Source organism: Sphaeramia orbicularis, chromosome 7 (genome assembly GCF_902148855.1).
Source record: "Sphaeramia orbicularis chromosome 7, fSphaOr1.1, whole genome shotgun sequence".
Lineage (NCBI taxonomy): Eukaryota > Metazoa > Chordata > Actinopteri > Kurtiformes > Apogonidae > Sphaeramia > Sphaeramia orbicularis.
Genome location: NC_043963.1, coordinates 13,088,506 through 13,107,399, shown reverse-complemented (window position 1 = coordinate 13,107,399; position 18,894 = coordinate 13,088,506). Strand labels below are relative to the sequence as shown.

Sequence of the window (18,894 nt, the reverse complement as noted above, 5' to 3'; positions counted from 1 at the left end):
GTAAGGAAAAGATCACTCGCCTCTTGTACATATTTTTTGTGTGTGTGTGTTTTTCTTTTATTGGGTTATCGGCCTTTCTTTTCAGTGTTTGGACATAAAACAAAAATATTATTTTGGCATTTAGAGCAGTCAACCGATGTATGATATATGTGCATATGATGTACCGGATGCGAATGTCTGCTACTGAATGTCAAAAAATAAATTATAAAAAAAGAAAATACATCTTCAACATCATAATATATAATTTACAATGAAAGGATAAATCATATATTTAACATATTTATCGAATGTATGATAATGCATGAATTAAAGCAAAATAAACTCATTGTATCACAGTTATTCTGCATTAATTGACTTGAATAGAAGAAGAGCAGCACCTTTTATAACAACAACAACAATATTAATAATAATAATAATAATAATAATAATAATAATAACATAAATTCGTAAAGTGTATTAGTCAATTAGTCACTGTGACAAACATTTGTAGTCATGGTTCAGTAATGATGAACAATTTATGTGTCAAATTAATTCAGCTTATTCCCTTTATTGTGTACACCACTGGTGCTTCTTTCTAAGCATTAAATTATCTATTATTTCATTATGAATCATGCATTAGTTAAGCAATACTTTATAAAGTAACGGTAGCGGCACTGAGAAATGAAAACACAATGATGAATATATTAAATTTTCTGTTCTGAAACTGTTGCTCTTTGCAGCTTGATTATGAAATGTTGTATAAATATCAGCCTGCAGTGTGAATAGTGTCTTAAAAATGAAAAAACATCTTTGCATGTGAACCATCGGTGCTGTTTATTTCAGTAAAAGGTGAGGGCTACGACGGTAAATAAGAACCCACAGCACATGCCAAAAGGAGAGGACGGGTTGTACCTCCTGTTTGGGCCGAGGCGTGACCAGATCCTTGTCCGACAGATGAGGGAGCCCGAGGTGGGGCAAGTGAGATGAGGTAAGGGGGTTGTAAGCAAAGCAGGAGGTTGAGGATTGGGGGGGTTGGGGGGGAGGGGGGGGGTTGGACAGACGCGTGCAGAGACAAAGAGGTAAAGTGCTGCAGGTGAGTCAAAAAGGCAGGCAGCCGACAGACAAAACAGAAGGAGCCGACTTCATCACGGCTCTGAACTAAGACCGTTAAGCCATTTAATGATCTGCCAAGAAGACAGGGACAATCCATTTCAAAGTCAGCCAAATGATAATTAATGCAGCCTGTTATAGACTGAACCTTTGGAGACAGGGATTATTCCTATACTTCTTCACACAAAGATCTGGTGAGAAGCTTTTCACAAAAACACACATGAACAGACCTTTTCATGGCTAATGCAATGCCAGGGTTTCCTACTGGAGTGCAATTAATAACCAAAAAATAAGAATGGATTTGGATATTTTTACATGTAATATCTTCCTGAGACCCAGCAATGTATTTTTGTCCTCTATGGGGGACAAGAGTTTTACATCTTTACTTAACCCTTAGATGCACAAGTGTTAAAATCAACATGTTTTTATGCCATTTTTGTTAAAAAATAATTATTTGTATTACAATTTGGTCCACAAAAGAATGATTTCATGTTTGAGATATTTTTAATACTTTTTTTTTTTTTTTAACATAACTATTTTAAAATGTTTTTAAAAATACTTTTGAAAGTTTGAAAAGGAAATTATATATGGGTGCTTCTATGAAACTAGTCCCTAAAAACAGAACAGAGAAACTAAAAATTCAAACCAGATACAGACTAATGTTATGAAGCCAGTTTAGAAGCACTTTGGGTCTATTTTAAAAATAAATATTTGCTGAGATAAAAGAAAAGTCTAAAGTCATCATTAGGTACATCCTGGGGGGAAATATGTCTAAATTTCTCTTTTATTATTGGATCTAAAAAGCTGGAAAAGTGGCAAGTACTAAAATGAACCCAGTTTCATAGAACCACCCATATGGTATAAAATATATAACAGCAATAGAACAATGTCAACACCCATTTAGTGAGTGAGTGAATCCTTTGATTCATTCTACAGCAAAACCTAAGGTTCAAATGAAATTCCATTGAAAATGAATGCGGGTCATTTTGACCCACCTAAGGAAGGTTTGGGTGGTAATACAAAAAATGCAATTTCAAAAAATCTGTAAAAGGTAAGTTAAAATTTTAAATGGCTTGATGTCAATAACATGTTTTTTGAGGAATACCTGGAATATGAAATAATTTTTTATTACAAACATATTGCCAGAAAACAACCTCCCTGGGTCATTTTTGACCCACTTATGCATCTAAGGGTTGGAAAAAAACACTCAACTACAAAGGACACAATTTTTTTTTTTTAAATAATAAAACTGTTGCATCATGCTATTTCTGAATAAGGTTATTATTTAATGTAAAAAAAAACAAAAAAAAAAAAACAACTTTTACTTTCCTAGGTCTCAGGGGTACATATAGAGATCAAGTACAATTGATTTCTTGTGAATACTTATTTTTTTCAATGGAGCACTGAGGGTATTATTCATCTCTGTGAGTGTCAGGAGATTTGTTTATTCACTAATTCCTCAGCAGTGCTTAAGGGCCATCTGTTTATCCTGCTAATAACAATCAATCCCTCTAATTTCACACAGGGACACTTTTAAAGATGTGCTCTCGTGAACATGTGCTAACAATTAGGAAAGAACATTTTCCCAGTGTTGTCACGAGTCGCTCTGATAACAGTGTAAAAGTCTGTGAAGCAAATCTAAGCTGAATTTCCACTGAAGCTAATTCCCAGTAGGCTGACTGGAAACCCACAAGGGTCTGAATAAATGTATATTAAACATCTCACGTCCATTCATGCAGTTTCCATGGATTATACACAATAAAATCCAGGAAATCACACCATGAAAAAATAGCATTCCCTCCAGAGATGCACAGAAAAAAAAAAAAAAAAAAAAGACAAAATCGTGCTCAACCAACACACTGAACAGTTCACGACCTACAACACTGAAAACCACACAGACAGAAACTAGCGTCCACAGCCAAAATACCTCTGGCTTTGAGTCTAGAGGCGAGCCTGCCTCCTCACTCTGCAGGACAGCACGGAGTAGAGTACAGAGAAAACAGCAGAAATTAGCAAAGTGTGTTACATTGCAGCAGTGAGTAAGAAGGACAGTAACGCTTTATTTAGATCATCCACCTACAGAGTTTGCAGACTATTTTCAGCACTTCAACAGCAGTATGTCCAATATTCATGTCAGTTTATGGATAATTTTGTCAAGGGTTTCAATTTCAGCACAATTTTGAGTTATAGAAGCAATATGGGTGAAAAATGCGGATTGTTTTTCTCATAATTCATGCATGATAGGGTGGAAAAAGTCAGCTCTGTTTAACAGATTACACAGTATGTGTTGATTTATCCACAGACAAAGGTAAACAGTTGAATTATTGAATGTCAACCAGCACTGCCAGATGAAAATGCTAATGTATAATTCATTACAGCATCCTGGAGAAAACCCCTCAAATTTTAGATCAGAATGGAGGATCTAATTTAACAGCCACAGGAGACCAAAAGCATCCACAGATTTAAAATATTTAAGCACTTTTTAACCTCAGATCCTATCAATACATTAAAATAATTCAGGTAATATACAGTTTCTCAGCTTTTCATTGGCTTTTATTCCTTCTGTCATCAGGCTTTTAAATGCCAGTGACAGTGCATAGTGTGGGACGTACACTGTTCATTTACCTGTGTTGATTTTAAGGTTTTAAAATCTATTTTATCTATTTATTGCTACTGTTGCACTTGTCACTGCTGAACGTCATGGCTGGACCCTTCAGCTGTCCTGTACATTGACAGATCTGTGTGTATTGTGGAATGTGTCTAATGTCCTGGCCTTTGGTGCAACCCATGGCTGCAAACTGAATTGCCCCTTGGGGATAAATAAAGTGATCTGAATCTGAATCTGATATGTCTATTTTTGTACGTTCAGAGTTCAAAACCCATGTAGTTTGATAAATGACAGTGGTTGTAGACACTTATTCTTATGCTCAATTAATTACATATTTTGCTGAGAAAGGGCACTTTTTCTTCAGTTTTCTATGTTCTGATATAATAACCTTTGAATTTACGCTGAACATCTACATGATCATTCATTCATTTTTTTGTGTATTTCGAGCAAATACGTGCAAATTCAAAATCCCAAAATCATTCATCTACACTCAAAAAGGAGTGGGAAGAAGAACTTAATTCCACCTCCATTCTCACCATCAAATAACTTAACATAACGTTTTAAATACTCACTCCTGTCCTTAGACTTCAAGCCAGAACAATGAACAAAATAGGCCTACACCAAATTAGAATGAACTCCTTCAACAGTATTTAAATTATAGAAGCAAAATATGTGTGAAAAATAGAAACAATAGATCAGTAAATCAAATAAAGGAAAGTAACTCATTTTCACAAAAAAATGCAAATTTTGAAGGGATATGGTTAGAACTTACTTAGTAAAGGTTAAATGTAGAGAAAAATTCAGAAAAATATTTAAATTTCCATTGAAAAAATGCAAAAAGCAGAGGACAATATTATAGTAAATAGTGATAAATAACTTACAAACAGTTAAATGAAGAGAGAAATGTATTCCTAAGTTGTCACAAAAATAGTAGTAGGTCTTTTAAGTGATGACTGAATATTATAAATAATTCTAAATCTAAATTATCCAGTAGAGGCATATTAAAACAGAGGTACTTCTAGGTCTTTAAGGGTTAAAGATGCTTTTGAATCTGCTTTAATTTGATTGACGTTGGATCTATATTTTACATGTTAAATACAGATGTGTGTTGGCATGTATCGTCGAGGGCCAAATTATTATACAAATTTGATTGTTACTGCACATCTGGAAACACTGATCTCATCCAGAACGCTGTTGAAATGTTCCATACGGTCTGTGAACTCTGTGTAGGTGGACTCTCCAAACCAAGTGTTATCAGAGGAACTGTTAGAGGGAAGATGCTGGGGATTTAAAAAAATGAATAAATAAAAATCATCTGCGGAAGAGAGGTTTAGTTAAGTTCTGGGAAGACACTTAAAGAATGGAAAGTAGAGAGGATTCATACTGAGAAGTGTCATAAGTCTGCAGAGGAGCCGAAAATGCGAGAAATTAGGCCAAGGAGAGAATAAATAGGGATGGAGAGCCTTAAATGAAAAGGAATGTGAGAGAGAAGGATGAGTGGTGTTAGTCAAGAGTTCATGGAGGATATTTCCAGATTTGGGAACCACAGATACTTCCCCAAATGAGTGTGAGGCTTTGAGTGTTTTTTTTTTTCCCCCCCCTCCACATAAGTGCGCATTTTTCCCATTTTCCATTATCAGATGGCCTTTCAGTTCATTATTTCATTTACATTTTTATGAGATGTCAAGACTGTGGCTCACGCCGACATCTTCATAATGATGCCACGTAATTATTTTTAATAGAAACGAACTGCAGATTATGAGTTGTAATGAGGAAGTAGAAAATGCATTTCCCTTTTATTAGATGTTTTTGGACTTGAGTTTCTGCTAAAATCAACAGTCATAAGAGGACAATGGTACTGTTTGTTATGTAGTTTCTAAAAATTCTGGTTAATCATGTCCCATCTTTCGGATAAGAATAAGAAAGAAAAAGAAAATGTGACAACTGGTTGTGAAAATGCATTTATTTAGTTGCATTTTATTGGTGTATGGACAAGTATAGTCAATGATGAAATCTGTTATACTACACTTTAAGTTCTAAATTGATTAAAACACTCTCAAAACCTGTCACTGATAATATTTCACTAAAAATTATTTTTATTTAACACGTCAATGAATACTTCTATCTTTACTAAATCGTTAGAGAACATTTATTTACATTTAGCAATTTTAGATACTCATGATAAAGCAACTAAAAATAAGCTTTAATTAATCAACCAAACATTAAACTATTAGTCAGGGTTACCACAATGAAAATATTATGTAAAAAGAAGCAAAATAAATGAGTAAAATAATAACTTTTTCAGCTTCCCTATTATAAAGTGAGATTTTTTCAACAGAAATTAGTTCAAAGTTAATCAATAAATTATTTAAATATGTTAAATTCAACTTTATATTTGTTAAATTCCTTGTTTATTAAGTTAATGCTGCTTTTATTAATTTGCAAAGTAACAGTTAATCAATCTTTTTTTTAACTTACTTAAAATGACAACTACTGTGTTAGACCTCACTTATGTTTACCTCACTTATTATCACTTTTTTTTACCCCACCCCCCGAAGGGCAGGCAAGGGGTATTGTTTTTGGTTTGATTTGTTTTCATCGAGGTTTGTCTGTTTGTTTGTTTGTTTGTCTGTTAGCAATATAACTCAAAAAGTTATCGGAAGATTTTGATGAAATTTTCAAGAAATGTTCATACTGGCACCAGGAACAAATGATTAAATTTCGGTGGTGATCGGGGTGGGCGGTCACTTTTACTTCTGATATAATAACCTTTACCACTGAACATCTACATGGTCAGTAAATTGAATATGGGAAAAAATCAGATTTTTCACTGAGAAAACACATAATGCAGGAGATAATATTATAATAAATGGTGATAAATCATTTAATAAACAGTTAAATGAAGAGAAAAATGTATTCCTAAGTCATCACATAAATTGCTGCAGGTCTTTAAGTGCTTAATGATCATCATAAATAACTCTAAGTCTAAATTATCCAGTGGGGTTACATTAAATACTAAAAGCACTCAGAGAGCGCAGGCCTCCGCCAAGGCAGATCAGTGCCCCCCCTCATTTGTCTTCTGTCTGTCCGTGTGCAAGATAACTCAAAAAGTTATGGATGGATTTGGATGAAAATTTCAGGAAATGTTGATACAGAGGTTTGCGCTCGCTTTTCTAGAAAAGCACTCGTAGAGCGCAGACCTCCACCAAGGCAGATCAGTGGCCCCCCCACCCCACCCCCGATCACCACCAAAATTTAATCATTTGTTCCTTGCGCCAGTATCAACATTTGAAATTTTTATCCAAATCCGTCTATAACTTTTTGCGTTATCTTGCACACAGACAGACAGACAGACAGACAGACAGACAAACAAACCAACACCGACAACATACAACAAACATAACCTCTGTGCCGGAGGTAAAAAACAGCCAAACGTCAGTATTTTTTATTGAAAGGCTGAAAAACTGTTTGTGAAATCTAACTGACATAAGACATTTTGGTTTTGGCTACTGTCATGTGACACTGACTCATTGAAGGCCTCTTTCACATCCTGATGGTAGAATTTATATCATTATTAGATGTGTTACTAGTGTATGATCTAATAAAAGAGAAATACTGAAGTATTCAGAGCATGTGACACTTATTTCCTCCACTCATGTAATTTATTTTATCATGTGCACATCTTTGGGTTAGGAACAAACAACAGCTGGAACGATGGAACATTTTCATTTACACTAAAACAGATTAGCTCCTCATCTCATACCTTCAGCTCCAGCGTCTTCGTGGGTGTTGAGACGTTGGCGCCTCGACCCTGCCTCTGATCCAGACTGTGATGCTGCTCCAGGTCCTGGTCCGTGTACTGCTCCTGGTCCTGGTCATCGTAGTGGTACTGATCATGATCCAAGTCCAGGCTGCCTTCTTGGTCCAGGTCTTCCCTGGACATGAACTGTGTGCGGTCGCTGGAGCTTCGCTGGGACAGCTGGTCCATGCTGTCTCCGAGAGCTGACGCTAGCGATGCGGAAGAGAAAATAACAGTCACACCACCTGGAATCTATTGCTAAAAATTACACATTCATTAAACTGTTATTTTAACTACAAACGCACACTGAGGAGAGCGATTCAGCCAAGAAGAGAAAGGCAGTGACGCTAAAAATACTTAAAGACTGTTCAGTAAAATAATAAAACCTTTAGGAATAAGTGCAGTCATTAAACAGCCACAAGATAGAAATGACTGAATTAAATGTTAAAATGCCCCGAGGACAAAACAGAAAAGAGCCTAAAATCTTTCTGCAATTTGTTCCAAGTCACACAAGCTTGAATTTCCACTAAAAACTGCCAGAACCTTCTACATAATACTTTATTTGTACATGCCAGATATGGACTGACTTGAAAAGTGAAGTGCTATAGAGTGAAAAACCCCTTATAAAATAAATCAAATAAACATGACATGACTGACGGAGCAGGATTTCACCGAGTCACTTAACAGAATATTCAGAAATATGATATGTCTACAGCAGACACTTCATGCATTTAAGGCCATAATAAATAGTACCAGAGGAAAAGTCTTTGGACATGTTGATGCAAGACAGAAATAAGCACAAACACACATGAAGTTATATTTAAAGCAGCAGGACAAAGTAAGCGAAACCACTGGAAAGCCCTAATTTTCTGCATGAATTGATCATAATGTGTGGTCTGATTTGCATCTAAGTCACAAGTTCAGACAAACACAATGTTCTGACGCTAAAACCACACAAACAACTACAGGACGAAGTCAAGGGAAGGTTAACATCTAGTAAAAAAAAAAAAAAAATTATTACAATAATCTACACCAAATCTACAATTCTAAAAATTTTGAAATGAGAAAAAATTTGTGGAAAAAAAAATGTGAGTAGTTTTATGAATATGAATGTGTGGAAAGTGACAAAGTTTTCTGCTGTCATTCTGGGTTCATTTTATAAACTCTCATAAATAAACTTAATTTATTCCAAATACACTGATATTTAACTATTATATTATTTGTTATAAACACCATGTTTAAAATATATCCATGCAAAATACATTTGAATATAATGTTAATATTATCTGTATGTTAAAAATATTGTCAAAAAAAATGTATGAGATATTGATTATTGAAATGTTTAATGCTTGATTTGATATTTACTTCTGTTGTCCATCTGTGACACTACCATTTGTCAAAACTCTTGCCATTTAGGTATGATAAAATATTTTTTCCTCTAACCAATTATTAGGGTGTAAAATACAGGGTTTAAGGTATAAACTGAATACATTTTAGGATGAAATTGTCAGAGGAACTTCACTTTTGAGAACTTTGTAATTCTTGCAAAAAATAGACGTTAATTTTTTGTCCAGCTGTTACACAGTAGTTTTTGATATTTTTCATTCAAAAATATCTGAAATTAAATTTTGCTCTCTGAGTATGTTTAAGATGGCATTTAGACTTTCCCAATTATGTGTAATATTTGTGTTAAACTTGTCTGGTTCAAAAGTATGAATCAGAAAGTAGTGGGCTGTCCATCCGCGTATAATCTATCTCTAGTCAACAGACGTGATAGACATTGGATTTTATTTGTTTTTAAAACCCTCATTGGTCTTTTACCACTCGGCTCTCTTCTAGTCATCTCCATCAGGTTCAAGTCTGGGCTCAAAAACGTAGATTTTCTTCTAAACCCATTCCGTAGTGGGGTTACTTCAATGTTTATGGTCGTTCTTCTGCTGCATCACCTAATCTCTTCGGAACTTCAGCTGATGCACAGCTACCCTGACTTTATCCTGTAGGATATGTTTATAAACATGGGAATTCAGCATTTTCTCCTCAATGACTGGAAGTGGTCCAGATCCTGAAGCAGCAAAACAGCCCCAAATCATGATACTCCACCACAAAAATACTTCACCATGGGGATCATTTTCTCATGTTGGTGTGTAGCGCTGTGTGTTTTCCCTCTTGACCCCCATCAGCTCTTTCTGGAGTCATGAGCCTAAGGGTTCACTTACTGTTTCCAGCTGCACAGGGAATGATCAATAGCTGTCTTCAATAAAGGCTTTAAATATAATAACTATTTACTTGGTATTTGGTCTAAAGTGTTGCATTAGTCTATAGACGTGGCTTCAAAGCAGATCAGATCATAGCTTGTTACCAATTTCTGCAGAAAACTAGGACTTTTCAGCAGGTTCACATTGCCTCTATATCTGTAAGAATACACTAAAATACACTTATTTCACTTATTTCTTGCATTTCATTTCTGTGATGAGTTTTAATAAAACTGCAATGTTTAGTCACTCAAATGATTTAAGAATATTGTTTTTTTTTTAATCATTGATGGTTTGTTTACCCTTGTTCCTGAGTAAAATGGCAAACTGACAAAAAAAAAAAAAAAAAAAAAACATGCTTCTGTCGGCAGAACTGTCAAAAAACTACTGTGTCGTGAAACTTGGTGTGAAGTTCAGTTATTAGCCAGGGATGAGCTGCTTAAATTGTGGAGGAGATCCATAAAAAGATAAAGAGGCTGAAACTGTTTTCACTTTGTTTGTTTTTTTCGTCTTTCTACTACTAGAAGTTTGTACATTTGCGATGTCGACGTCTGAGAGCTGAAGTTGTTCTGCTTAACACTTAAATTTCACACTTTCAGGATCTAATTTCAGACACAAATTAATACTGTAAAATGTAGAAATATGTCCATTTTCAGACAAAGCACAGTGACTTATGGATTTAAAACAAGCATCTCCTTCATCCAAATCCAGAAAAACTCACATTTCCACACTACTGTCTTTCTCACTATTTCCAGTAAACCTATATAAAATTTACATCAGCGTGTCCAGCCGAGGTTTCTCGCTCTAACGGTGAGAACATTTGGTGATTTGAGATCCTGCCTTTAGCTTAGATGCTTCTGTCCGACTGCATCCTCTGAGTTAGTGTGTCTGGTCCATTCTGAAGAGACACAGGATTTATGGTTTTGCTTGTGGTTTAATAATCATAGGGAGTATTATTGATTTATGATACAACCCTCAGCCCAACTACAGAAGCAGAATCTTCCAGAATGACGACAGAATCAGTAACAACCTAAAGTCTGCAGCTACTTTTCTCCATATTTCAACAGCCGTTCCTTCTGCCGACGACCGAGGGGACCTGAGACCTCGGCCAGCATTCAGGTGAGAAGTTATTTGCTCACAACATAATCCGGTATGAGTGGACCTGGGAGGACAGTGGAAGAGTCCGGGTGCTCACCTCCATCCATGCTCCGTGGCAGTAAATACCTCTTGCTGACGGAGCGGTCAAACTGCGGGGCAGGCCTGTCAATCAGAGCGCTGGCCTGTCTAGTCTGGGCCTGGGTCCGACCGCTGTAGCGGAACTTGGAGCCAATCACCAGGAAACCCTTGGGAGGCGGCTCCGGGGAAACCAACCTGCAGGAAGGGGCAGGTTGGGTGGAAATATTAGGTAAATGTCAAGGCTCTGAACAAAGGTAGTCTACAAGTTCAGCTTTATAATATAGATATTTTAAAACTGCATGAGAATGTGGCTCAGTTTTAGAGGTTCTTAAATTGTAAAATAAATGAAACTTCCAATAAAATCCAACTAATTCTGTAAAGCCCTGTGAGGCAACCTTGTTGTGATATAGGGCTCTACAAATAAAACTGAATTGAATTAAAAACATTCATTCTTCAATTCAACAATAAGAACCGCGTACAAAGAGTTGGAAATGTAATATTCTCTAGTTAACTTTTCAGAAAATACTACTATTAATTCACAGTATTTGACATGATTATTAAATTGACAGGAGACAAAAGACAACGGAAATTTCACTCTATCACCCAAAATCTTGAGGAAAAGCCTCAAAGAAGTTTTAGTGTTAGATGTAGAAACAAAAATTATTGTGGAAAACCTGAAGATGTGTGTAACCTGAAGATATTTACCTTGCCCTAATTTGTAGATATATTTCAGAAACACAAAAAAATGACAATGAGCATTATCAGAATACTTTATTAATCCAAGGGGGAAATAATTGAAATTAATGTAATGATTATTAGTATTATTATGTACACTCTTTAAACTGGTGGTCCTAATCCTAGTCTGTATGTACTTAGGGGACAGAGGGACCATGAAGTTGCCCATTGGTTTCTTATCTGTCGTTTGGAAGCCAGTAATCTGCGTTTTAGTTATTGTCATGTTGGCTTTTTGGAGCTAGAAGTGACTATATTTGGACAAAAGGGGCAGAACAGCTGGAGTGTGAGGAGTCATGGGTGAGTTCATGCTTACTGACTTTGTAAAACTTCAACCACTGCAATCCAAAGTCATTTTACAGTCTTAGTGTAACCCATTAACAACTACAGTGAAGGTGTCTGTCATGAATAAATGGGTTTTTGTAAGTAAAATTAAAGTCCACCTTGTCAGATAAATGAGTGGTGGTGTGACAACTTTAAAATACTTCAATACCTTCTTCATTTTGGAGCTTAAGTCTTAATATGGTTTCAAAAATAGATGTAAAAGAAGAAATAAGACATAGTGCCGGTGGCTATAACATCTCCATCATTTTACTAGGGGACGACTGTGCATTTAGATCTGAACAAACCAGCTTCATGGTTGTCAGACTCATTGAGAACAGGATGATTATAAGACTATGAACACTTTTGACAGAAGTTAAATGAAGACTGACGTACAGATTAACACATCTTAGTCACCAAAATGATGCTTGGAAAATGTACAAAAATAGTAAACAGCTAATATAGAGTATATTCCTGGGTTTGTTTTATAGTTGCCACACTCTGACCAACCTTAACCTGACCCAGACGGATCATTAGCATTCTGAGTCCATTTCCTCTTATATCATCCATATGTCCACTGGGACGCTTTTTCCACACCTGAAGCCACATGACCATAAGTCCAATCTATATTTGAAGGAGCACTTTTGTCAGTTAATATGTGGAAAATTGGTTGTTTTGTTTCGTTTTTTTGTTTTAAGCTGTTCTTATTCTTAATACTTACCAGGGTTCCTACAACTTTCTACAAGTTAAATTTAAGACTTTTTAGGACCTTCTGAAGACTTATTACGAAAGAATATAATGCCCATTTCATGGCCAAAAATTTGTGACTCCTAGAATTTTAGGAAAATGTATTTATTTACTTTAACGCCTTGATTCCCACCGCTCTGAGTCATTTCTCACTGGGGGTTGCAAAGTTAAAGATAACTGGTTCGTATTTTCAATATAAATTGTCAGGCTGGAACAGGTGGAACTAAGTCGACAAACGTTACTTTCTTTGCAGCTTGGACATTTCACAGACACATTTAAACACAATACAGTGAACAAGTTTATGGCGACAAAACTTAAGACCTACCATATGAAATTTAATACCTTTTAAAAACTTCTTTAAAGGAGTGATATTTTGCTTTTTTAAATGGAATTGTGCATTTTCAAACATTTCCCTGTTGTCTACATAAACTGTAAATGCTATGCTTGGGTCTGAATTCTTCATTAATTCAACTCCACAAGTCCATCTTCAACCCTATTTCTGACTAATGACACCAGAAAGGTCGTTTTGAGCGCTGGCCCTTTAAATGCAAATGAGCCACTTCATGCCACACCCCCTCCAGGTTGTTGGTTGTGCTGCTCTGTCCCATTCAACCAACAACTGAACATTTAAGGTAATCATCTCGAAGTTTGGACATATTTTCAGTATGGACTACAACCGTCGCTGCTGACAATTATGTCATACTCGGAGAAATGGTCACCAGAAGTCTTGACCTAATATGTGCAAATGTCATGACATAACTAGTTATAGATTCAACAAATTAAAAAGGAATTAAAACAGGTTGTAGAAATCCACATGATTTTTGCCAGAATGAATATAAAGATAGCTTTGCAGCACCTGGAGGGTTCAAATTCAAACTTTTTGAACTATTACAGTCCCCAAAAACACAAAGAAAGGAACCAAAGACTAATAAAAGAGGGTTTAGCAAAATATGACCCCTTTAAAAAAGTATTAAATGCAGATTTGTAAATTCAAGATTTTTAGGACTTTTTAACCCTGATAAAATTGATTGTTTTGTGTATTTTTCTTAGGTTTTCTTATTCTCAATACTTGCCTTACGTTAATACAGCTGCAATGTCTTTGATAAACCTGATGAAAAGTATTGTCTGCTGTTTTCTGTATTTAGCCATGACCTCTGCTCCCTCCTGTTACTTCAACTGATTTGCAGTAATACTAGTCCTTGAATACTTTATGTGTTGCAAATGAAATGATTAGATTCCACAGGATATTAATGTACATTGTCATAATTCTCCCTTCAAGAAATAATTTCCTTCCATTTTTCCTTTTAGTGCACAAACTAGTTCCTTTGTCAGAATATCTAATGAACTAAGGGAACCATAAAACACAGTGTTACTATGAGAAATTATTTTCATAATTAGTGTCACGCTGTCGTGATAAATGGCTGTGCTTTGTGAAGTGTTTCGGTACATGCAGGGTGCAAGGCTTACAGTGCAGAATCGGCTCATGTGCCCGTGTAACCGTGAGTCTCCTACCTGAAGAAAGTGTGGTGCTCAATGCAGACCTTCCACAATCTCTTTGAAGCCCGGTGGTTGGGCAGCTTGAAGCCTATGGTGCTCTCAAACTGTTCATACTGAGCGGTGGAGGAGGCGGAGGAGAGGGGGAGGTGAACAAAAAAGAAGAGTGAGGGGAGCGAGTGAGGGGAAAGATGGAGGGATGGTAGCAGGATGGATTGTGTTTACGCTGCAGCAATGTAAAAATCAATGTTTTTTTCTGTTTACTCCTACAAATATATTCTCATGTCTCTCACTGCCGTGTCAGGTAGATTTTCCATCTTGAAATAACTTAGAAATGAGCAGCTCATGCACTCACTCTATTGTACAGCAGCAAGAAAAGGAAGTAAACCCTTTGAGAAGTTAGATTTGTGCTTGAATTTATCATAAAAAGTGATGTGATCTGCTTCAAAGCGACAAGTGCTGACAAACACAATGCTCTTAACTGAAAACCAGGGAAACAATAATAATTTTTAATGTTTTTATTTAACACAACTATGAACCATTCACAGTGCTGCTGGAAAAAGTACGGGAACCCTTGGGCTAGCATTGATTGGAGTCAGGAGGAGGAAGACACAGCACTACATACAGCATAAAAAGGGCATCACACACCTACATGAGAACATCATCCCCATGGTGAAGTTATGGTGGAGGGAACATCATGATCTGGGGCTGTTCTGCTGCCTCAGCTCCTGGAACACTTGACATCTTCGAGGAGATTATGTGCAATATTATTATCCCGCCCCCCCAAAGGGGAGGCAAGGGGTATTGTTTTTGGTTCGATTTGTATGTTTGTTTGTTAACACTCTAGCCAGAAACTATTGGTTGAATTCACACCAAATTTGGTTTATAAATTGCCAGTGACCCAAAACAGATGTCAGTACATTTTGGGAAAAGTAGGTCAAAGTTCACATTTTATATGAATTTTTAAGATCTTTTTTTTTCCCCATTTACTTATAGTGGGCAAAATTTCAAATGTCTGTAGCACCAAAACTATTGGTTGAATTCATACCAAATATGGTTTATAGATTGTCAGTGATGCAGAATAGATCTCATTACATTTTGGGAAAAGTACATCAAAGTTTAAATTTTTTATGAATTTTTAAAATCTGTTTTTTTTCTTCTCCCATTTACTTATAATGGGCGAAATTTTAAATGTCTATAAAAACATCGATTTTGTTTCAATTTACTTCAAACTTAACACATATATAGAGGTACTTGATGTGCTGACATCACCACGTGCATAGACATGATGACATCAGCTGGATCAATGCCAAAATAAGCTACAGTACGTGCGAGGGGCAGTGTTTGTTGTGCTTGGCACCACAAATACATAATGATCCAAAATTCAGAAGAATGTTATAAAATTATTAAAACCGTTATTGAAACAGCACTGTGAATCTGATCCAAGACCAGTGGAAGACTGAGGCAAACTCACAACAGTAGTCTACAAGGGGTTAATGTTTATATCTATTTGTTACCTTTTCACATTTTTCTCACTTTTTTCTTGTGAATTTATTGTTCCTCTGTTATTGTAAACAATGAGATGACTGGTTCTTCTTGTCCACAACATTTCATTGCATTAAGTGTGTGTTAACCTGTACATGACCAATAAATGAAATCTGAACTCTGACAAAATAAATTCCCAATATACGAACACATCCCACAGGATAATGTCAAGTGGTTTATCCACCAGCTAAAGCTCACTACGGTTAACTTTAAAAGGGTAACTTGCTTTATTATCCCCGCAGGGCAATTAGGTCTCTGACTTCTACCCATTCTAATACACACATAGTACCTAGTATTAGCACTAGGATTAGCATGTAGCATATTAGGAGTGCCACTGAAAGCGCTCAGGGACCAACGCCAGATCTTCATCAGTACCATGGACAGCGGCACCAACAGGAGAATAAAACCTTATGTGCCTTTTTGTATTGGCTGGGGAAACCACAGGACCCAGAGAAGGATATGGTGTAAGCACTAACCCAGTGGTTCCCAACCTTTTTTGGCTCATGACCCCATTTTAACATCACAAATTTCTGCCGACCCCAGACATTCAAAACAGAGACATTTTTCTATTAGAGATGTCTTAGCAGAGCCAGGCGGGCGAAGAAATCTTTCCATTCTCTGTTCGGTCCGGTTTTCTGACTGTGATTGTGTTCAGGCAGGTTGAAGCGTAGTAACTCGTGGTCACATAATCAGGTCAATCAACATATGCCCTCTCAGATATTACATCCTGCATTTTATTTGAACTGGATTTTTATTAGGAAAAGTGTGTGGTGTTTTAATTATAAAGAAATATATACCGAATCATTAAAAAATATTTATGAGTAATTTGACTCCATTTGAATTCCAGGCAACCCCACATGGGGTCGTGACCCCAAGGTTGAAAAACACTGCACTAGCCAATGCAGCAAAGACAATGAACCTCAACACATAAATCTACTACAGAATGGGTTCGGGGAAAAAAAAATCCACCTTCTGTAGTGGACCAGACAGAGCCTAGAGCTGAACCCCGTATAGATGCTGTGGAATGATCTCAAAAGAGCAGTTCACAGTAGACATGCTAAGAATATGGCTGAGCGAAGCAGTTTTGAAAGGAAGTATGGCAGGTCTGATCAGCAGCCTGGTTCAGGTTATTGCTGCCAAATCAAATTCAACCATTTATTAAATCCAAGGGTTCATTTACTTTTCCAGCAGCACTATGAATATTTAATGGCTGTGTTCAATAAAGGTATGAAGTATAATAATTATGTGAGTGTTATTTGGTTAAGAACATTACATTTGTCTGTACATGTGACATTGATGAAGATCAGATCCCATTTTATAACCGATTCATGCAGAAAACAATGAAAATTAATAGGGTTCACGTATATTTTCTGTCCACTATATGGGGTCTGAACAGAGATGCTTTATCAGAGCTCTTCAAACATTAGGGGTACGTTCACAAGAGGAAACAAGTTATGTTTCTGTGGGGACAGTTCAGAACCAAACGGCTTTAAAACACAATGATGACTGGAGGAAAATTAGAAGTGACAGCTGACTTAAGAGGCTAGATCTGCAGAACGACATAAATGCACAGAACGGCCTTGCAATTCACTATGAAGACGTCAATGTCAGTTTAACGGTGAATATAAAACACACCGTAGAGATCCCAACGGCCTAAAAACGAATGAAAATACAGCAATTCATAATAATTTCAGGGAGTTGAGAATCAGAGCGAGCAAAACGTGGCTCTAACACTCACAAGTGAAATCCTTGATAAAATTGCAAATCCTCATGACTGGCTAATCGCGCTTTAAAGACACCACAAAGGACGAGCAGAAGAAGAGATGGATAAAAACATGACCTATCAGTCCAAATGGTATCTCTGTGGGCTATAAATAATGTGTGGAAAAAATACTTCTCTTGTCACATGGTTTACTGCAGATGAATCTCTGAAGTTACACTTTTATCAAACCATGAAATGACTATTTATGCCGCCTGGATCGAATAAAAAGAGACAATGATGTAATTTTAACAACTGTGAAACCATGAAATAGAAATGTGAAGCTGGCTCGTCACCAAATTATGCATTTTCCCGCTTGCGTCGTCTTTGCCAGACTGAGTTTTTCTGATCGGGTTGCACATGCAATAACTGGGCACCGAGTTCCTCTTAAAGCAGCATGTGCCTTTCATCACTAATTTTTCTTCAAACTTGTAAAACCCCAGTGATAGCCTACTTATCACTAATCCATTAGTCTTTCCAGGCTAATGCACCTAAATTACTTCCCTTACGGTGAAAAACTTTGAAGATGACTCCATCACAAGCAGTCTGTTTGTTTGCAATCCAAACCGAAAGTTCACTCTGGCCTGTTCAGAAATTTTGTCGCAAAGTGCATTGTGGGAAGGGGAATTCCATGCAGCTGCAGCAGCAACAAACATATGAAGACAAGCAATGAACCTGTGTCTGCAACCGGATCAGAAGAAATGGAAGGAATCAATGTAAGTCAATTGTAATCTTATAATACGGGGTGTGTGATCGTGAAAAACAATACTTCGACATCAGTTTCATGGTATTTTCGGAATATGTCATTGTGTAGGCTTATCATACACGTACTGTAAGGAGCAAGTGAGCGGTGAGGGAACGGCCATACCCTGTATACTTGCGAGGCATGTATGATAAGCCTACACAATGACATACAGTTGCAGAAAAAAATCACTAGACCACCCTTGTTTTTTTCAATTTGTTGTTCATTTTAATGCCTGGTACAACTAAAGGTACATTTGTTTGGACAAATACAATAATAACAACAAAAATAGCTCATAAGAGTTTAATTTCAGAGCTGATATCTATCCATTTTCCATGGTTTTCTTGATAATAAACCAAAATCACTTCAATTCTTACATCAATTGCTATGGAATTGTACTGACAAAAACAGTGCTTTTAGGCATTCCATGTTTTCTTTTCTGTCTGATTTATTCACATGATTCACACAGGAGTAAGTCCTTGATTGCATAACCATTGTTTTGATGACTTTTGATTGTCTGATAAATTCTTCCAGGACTGTATTCCGAAAATACCATGGAACTGATGTCTAAGTATTGTTTTTCACGATCATACACCCCGTATTTTAAGATGACAATTGACTTACAGTGAT

The 18,894-nt window shown here is 36.4% G+C and overlaps 1 protein-coding gene and 1 long non-coding RNA gene across 2 annotated transcripts in view; one reads left to right on the top strand and one right to left on the bottom strand.

Annotated features, from left to right (window-relative positions):
- The window catches only part of LOC115423192 (band 4.1-like protein 1), an 86,871-nt gene that overhangs the window by 21,326 nt on the left and 46,651 nt on the right, over positions 1 to 18,894 (bottom strand). Inside the window, exons 9-12 of the mRNA XM_030139942.1 lie at positions 14,237 to 14,334; positions 10,944 to 11,119; positions 7,461 to 7,705; positions 3,017 to 3,055 (exon numbers count right to left, since the gene is read on the bottom strand). Coding sequence (XP_029995802.1) covers positions 3,017 to 3,055; positions 7,461 to 7,705; positions 10,944 to 11,119; positions 14,237 to 14,334 — 558 coding nt within the window. The remainder of the gene's footprint in view (positions 1 to 3,016; positions 3,056 to 7,460; positions 7,706 to 10,943; positions 11,120 to 14,236; positions 14,335 to 18,894) is intronic.
- LOC115423193 (uncharacterized) lies at positions 1,175 to 7,957 on the top strand. Its single transcript, XR_003935923.1, has 2 exons — positions 1,175 to 1,283; positions 7,467 to 7,957. It is a non-coding gene; the product is annotated as an uncharacterized LOC115423193 (long non-coding RNA).